The 5,358-nt window shown below is 58.5% G+C and overlaps 1 protein-coding gene across 1 annotated transcript in view; it reads right to left on the reverse strand.

The window, feature by feature from the left end:
- Nucleotides 1-2,282: 2,282 nt before the first annotated feature.
- ETFB (electron transfer flavoprotein subunit beta) overlaps nt 2,283-5,358 on the reverse strand; it is a 13,146-nt gene continuing 10,070 nt past the window's right edge. Inside the window, exons 5-6 of the mRNA XM_006144677.3 lie at nt 3,459-3,617; nt 2,283-2,508 (exon numbers count right to left, since the gene is read on the reverse strand). Of these exons, the coding sequence (XP_006144739.1) occupies nt 2,338-2,508; nt 3,459-3,617 (330 nt within the window). The 3' untranslated portion in view covers nt 2,283-2,337. The remainder of the gene's footprint in view (nt 2,509-3,458; nt 3,618-5,358) is intronic.

Genomic DNA, 5,358 nt, shown 5'->3' on the forward strand with positions numbered 1-5,358 from the left:
TGTACACCTTTCAGAAACCCCTGCAGCTACTGCTGTGACCTCAACTCAGGCTTCTTCCCCACCAGGCTCCGGCCCCACCCTGGTCCACTGTCCAGCCTACAGCCTCGGATACCCACGCTGACCCTGCTCCTCCTCTGCAGCAGGCCCTTCCCTGTCTCCCAGCCCCTCCCTCTAGCCCAGCCCTCCTCCCAGTGCTCCATCTTTGCAGACCTGGGAGCCTGCCCCCCCACCCATCACTGTCACTCTCCACCTTCCTGCCCCTGCATCTCTGTCCCAGCCCTCCTCCTGGCACCCATCCTCCACTCTCCTCCTCCTCCGACCCCTCCAGCCCCGCCCAGAGCCTCTACCCTCCCTGTTACAGCCTTGCCCTTGTCCCCCAGCCCTCTGGAGACCTCCAAGCCCCCAGGGCAACCCCCACCCCAGTCCTTGCTCACTGAACACCAGCATCCTCAGGCCCCCCTCACTCCCAGCCTCGTGCACCTGTTTCCTCTACTTAAACTACCGGAACGCCGGCTCCCGCCCCGGCCCACTCCCACCCGGTAAATCACAACTTGTCCTTCAGGTCTCACCTTATTAAGAGCCATAATAATTACTATTTATGCTGTGCCAGGAATCACGCTACACGCTTCCCCTGCATTGCTGGGCTCAACCCTTCTAAACGCCCCACGAGCTGGCTGTTGCCATCCTCACCTGCCAGGGAGCTACGGCTCAGAGAGGTCGAGGACCTGCAGGAGGCTGCACAGCATGGCAGAGAAGCTGGGCCGGGCCCAGGACACTCAGATCACTCTCTCCTCGAAAGCTGTTCCTACAGCCTGGCCCTGGCCGGGGTCCTCTGCACGTGCTCAGGCCGTCCTCGCCAGGCTGGTAATAACCGCAGTAATGCACGCTGAGCACTGCCGTAGCGGTGTGGTTCTGGGGGGCACTACATGAACCCCCCTTCCTTACTGCCAGAGCCCCGGAGGGGTGTGGTCATGCCACAGTCCTCTCTTCATCCATTTCTCCGTCCTGTCCTTACCTTGGGCATGCTTGCACATGTGTTTAATCTAGTTCTGGGATTTGAACCACAGTTGGCTACAGGAGAGCTGGCTCCCAGGACACAGTACTTACTTAATGGCTATGCTACGGGGCAGGCCCCATAAATTAAACCTCTCAAAATCCTGTGGGGTAGGTCTTGTAGCTTATATATGACCGCAGATTTGACCCTCCTCCATTAAGAAATGGTTCTGTGACACCCCCACCCTGCCACCTTGGGTCTAGGTGGGCTGTGACTGCCATAGAGCACAGGGAAGCCAGCCTGGGCCAGTCCTGCATCGAGGCTGGCAGACCCCTTCCCGTACCACGGCATGGTTCCTCAGGACCCAGGAGCCACTCAGAAAACTCAAGCCACCCCCTGGACAGGACCCAGGGCTGCGGACCAGCAGCCACTTTGGGTCAATGTCCCCAGCCTGCCTGCCGTGAGAGTGACCCGTCTCGGAAGCCAACCCACTGGCCTCATCTGGGCCACCCCAACTGATGCCACTCAGAGCAGACAAGACACCCCTGCTGAGCCCTGCCCAAATTTCAGGTTTACATGCAAAAACCAGCAGTGCATTGTTTTAAGCCAGCAAGTTTGAGCTAGTCTGTTATGCTGCAAAAGGCAACCAGACACAGGTATATTACGAGTTCCACCTGGAAGAGGAGGAACCTAGACTCGGGGAATATTCACTTGCCTAAGGTCTCCCCAGAGCCAGAAGCTAGTCAAGCTGGGATTGGAACCCAGGACCTGAGAATTCAGAACCAATGCTCTTAACCACTCCACAATGCAGTTATAACTTTGGAAACTGAAAATTCAGAGACAGGCTTCTGGGCCACCAACTCCTGGGAACCTGGGCATGCCCGGCGTGTCTGGGCTGACCGGGCCGTCCCACACTAGGCCTTGATGACTTACTGCCTGTCTGGCTCCTTAGCCACAACCAGAGCTTCCAGCCTCACACCCGTGTGTCCCAAGTCTCGGCAGCGGCCTTTCAACACTCTGCGTGGATGTCATCTCCCTGGGAAGTTCCCGGCCCCACAGACAGCCTCATGGCCCATGTGGGCTCCGGAGGCCAGGGTGCCTCCACACTTAGCAGGCACCTCCCTGCCCTGCAACTGCCTTTGCCCCATCCGTGCCCTTCGAAACAGAGGCTTCTCAAGGACAGGGACTGGACTTAGTTCAGCTGGGTCCCCAGCTTCGCCAAGGCAGGGCCCAGCGTGTAGGAGACTGAAATCAATGTTGAATGAATCAAGAGCAGGTCTCCAGGGAATGAGTTGACAAGGACATTTTGGAGTCAGTTTTATTGCCAAGTTTCTGGGAAGAGCTTAGATCCGCCCGATCTCCCTCAGCTTGGCCACCAGGTCTTCGGTGGTCTCCACCTTGACGCCGGCTGTGCGCTGCGGCGGGTCCTCCACGCTGATCACGGACAGCTTGGAGGTCAGGTCCACGCCCAGGTCCCCGGCCTTGATCACCTCGATCTTCTTCTTCTTGGCTTTCTGCACAGGGGAAACCATGATGCGCAGGGCTACGGCAACACTGCCCACCCCACGGCGGCCCCTCCTACAGGTGCCACATCCACAGGACCACTGCCACGGAGAATCATCCTGGCCCTACCAACTGGCCGGGACACGCACACGCTCTCCCAGGGCCACGCCTGGGGTGGACAGCTCCACACAGCTTGTGGCTGGGAGGCCAGGAGACCCACCCTTACTGTAGCCCTCCTCCGGCTGACTGCTGTGGGAAGCCTCTCACTGGCTGCAATGGGCTGACCAAGCCAAGCCGTGCCTTTGCAGTAACAGCTCAATGGACCTTTGGCCAGGATGACCCACGGACCCCTCCTCCTACTGGCCGGGATGACCCACGGACCTGTCCTCCTACTGGCCGGGATGACCCACGGACCCCTCCTCCCTCGGCTGAGTTGGCCCACTGACCCTTTACTGGCCGAGGTCACTCAATGACCCCTCTGAGATGATGAACTAAATTCTCCATACTGGCCAAGGTGGCCCAATGGACCCATCTCCCTGGCCGAGATGAAGGCCCTCTCCCACCAGCCCAGAGACCCCAGAGAACACCTCTCTAGCCCAGATGGCCAAGGTGACACCTTCCTGCTGGCAAAGATGGCCAAGGGAACCCGCCCTGGGCCAAGACGACCAAACGACTCCTCTACTCCTCTACCTGGCCAAAATCGCCCAAAGGACGTCTCCCACTGGAATGACACGGGGAGCCCAAATGGAGACTTCCAGCTGGCTGGGATGACCAGCAAACTGCTAGCCAGACAGCCCCCGGATTCTCACTGCGGGCAGAGATAACCACCCACCCCCGGGGCTCAGAGCGGGCCCTGTCAGCCAGAATGATAAAATGTCCCTTGGGCTCCCTGCTCCTGCCCGACCCCCGGGAGATGCTGGGCCTGTGGCATGCTGGCCGCCCCGGGCCGGCGAGCGCTCACCATGATGTTGGGCAGCGTGGCGTAGCGCGGCTCATTGAGCCTCAGGTCGGCGGTCACCACCGCAGGCAGCTTCAGGCGCACGGTCTCCAGGCCCCCGTCAACCTCCCGTTCCACTTTCGCCTTGTCCCCCTCCAGCGTCACCTGGGAGGCGAACGTGCCCTGGGGAGGCCCAGAAAGGGGGGGGTGTGAGGTTGGCCCAGGCGGGCCACGAGCAGTCCTCTGCAGGCCACCTGTGACAGGCGAGTCCGCGAGATTCGAAATGGGCGGGGAGCCAAGAAGGGGACCCTGAAAAGCTAGAGCAGGATGTCCTTCCTCCCTGGAGCCACGGTCTGTGTCCTCACATTGGAACCCGCCAGCACAGTTGCCCCGCCTGAGTGAGCACGTGTCAGCGCCAGGCCCTGTTAGAAGCAACTGGCATGGAGTCATGGAGCCCCTGCGGGAACTCCAGGGGCTCCGTGCTGTCCGCCCCCTCAGCACAGGGTGCAGGCCGGCACCGTGGCTCCCGGCAGTGCCTGTGAGGACCCTTCACGGGGCTGACAGCAGAGAGCCGTGTGCTCGCCATGGACCTCACACCACCCTCTAGACCCCTGCCTGTGGCCGAGGCCCCTCTGCCCCTCAGTCCTGAACCAGCGTCTCCTCCCCTGGTGACTGCCGTGGCCACACTCTAGCTGGCTGTTCTCTCGCTCACTCAGCACCGGGACCCTCCAGGCCTCGGTCTGAACCATCACATCACTCACAGCCTTGCTGGGGGCGTGCCCAGCTCTGGGCTGCACCATGGACCTGGCCCCAGGTGCCAGCTTTGGTGGGCTGACATTCTAGCAGGGGGGACAGTCAGCAATCAAGCAGGAGGCAGCCAAGGTCGCTCCAGACACCAAGGTGTTTGACAAAACCAAGACACGACAGACCACGAGCCTTAGATGGAGCAGCCTTAGAGAGGCTGGCCAGATGGCAGTCGATGCTGTGGGGAGAGTAAAACGTGTCAGCGCAGCTGGCAGCCACCGGCCACGAGAGGCTAGCGAGCACCCGAAGGTGGCTAGGGAGGGCGGGCGAGGAGTGGAATGTTAGAGTCTACTTGAACTTGAAAAGCGACATTCCAGACACATCATGAGTTTGGTGACGGCCTCATGGGTGGATACGTGTCAAAATGTACTGACTGGGCCAGCTATGGTGTGGTGGTGAAGACAGCTGGATAGCTGGACCCTACACAGCCGACCACACGGTCTGAGTCCCCGCCCCAGAAGCTGGAAAAACATGCCGGGAGCGTGTGCGTGTGTGCCCAAAATCCTGAGAGGAAGGAGGGAGAGAAAAAGAAAATTGCAGTGTGACCATTCCCCACGGGTGACGCGTTCTCATTCCCCACCCGCTGTCTCTCCAGCAAGTACACGTGCCCTCTAACAAAAAAATTTTAATTGTATAAAACGGTACTCCCTGGGCATGAGCAGTTGATTGTAGGTAGGTATCTCAATAAAGCCACCTTTAAAAACTCTTCCATAGCTGACGGGCTTATCAGAAAACTTTTAAGTCTGTTCTGAACAACTTGGAGATGTCTATTTTTTTTATGTGTGAACTCGAAGAATCTAAATCAAGTGCTTCTGATGAGAACGGAGGTGTGCGGTCAACAGTGCATGCTAGCTTTTGAAGATGGCGTACAAAAAGAAAAGAGAACATAAAATGCCTCAGGATTTCTCCTCTTGATTCGTGCTGGAGTAATATTTTAGGCAGGCTGAGTTAAAGCATCTTATGAAAGGTAATTTTGCCTATTTTTATTATTTTATTTTGCCAGAGGACCCATGCACCTACCAGAGAGAGACACAGAGAAAAAGGAGAGTGAGAAAGCACCCTCCACGGGGCATGGCCACACCACAATCCCTTCTCTTCCATCTCTCCCTCCTTTTGGGAT

This window comes from Tupaia chinensis, unplaced genomic scaffold (genome assembly GCF_000334495.1).
Source record: "Tupaia chinensis unplaced genomic scaffold, TupChi_1.0 Scaffold000129_1, whole genome shotgun sequence".
NCBI lineage: Eukaryota > Metazoa > Chordata > Mammalia > Scandentia > Tupaiidae > Tupaia > Tupaia belangeri.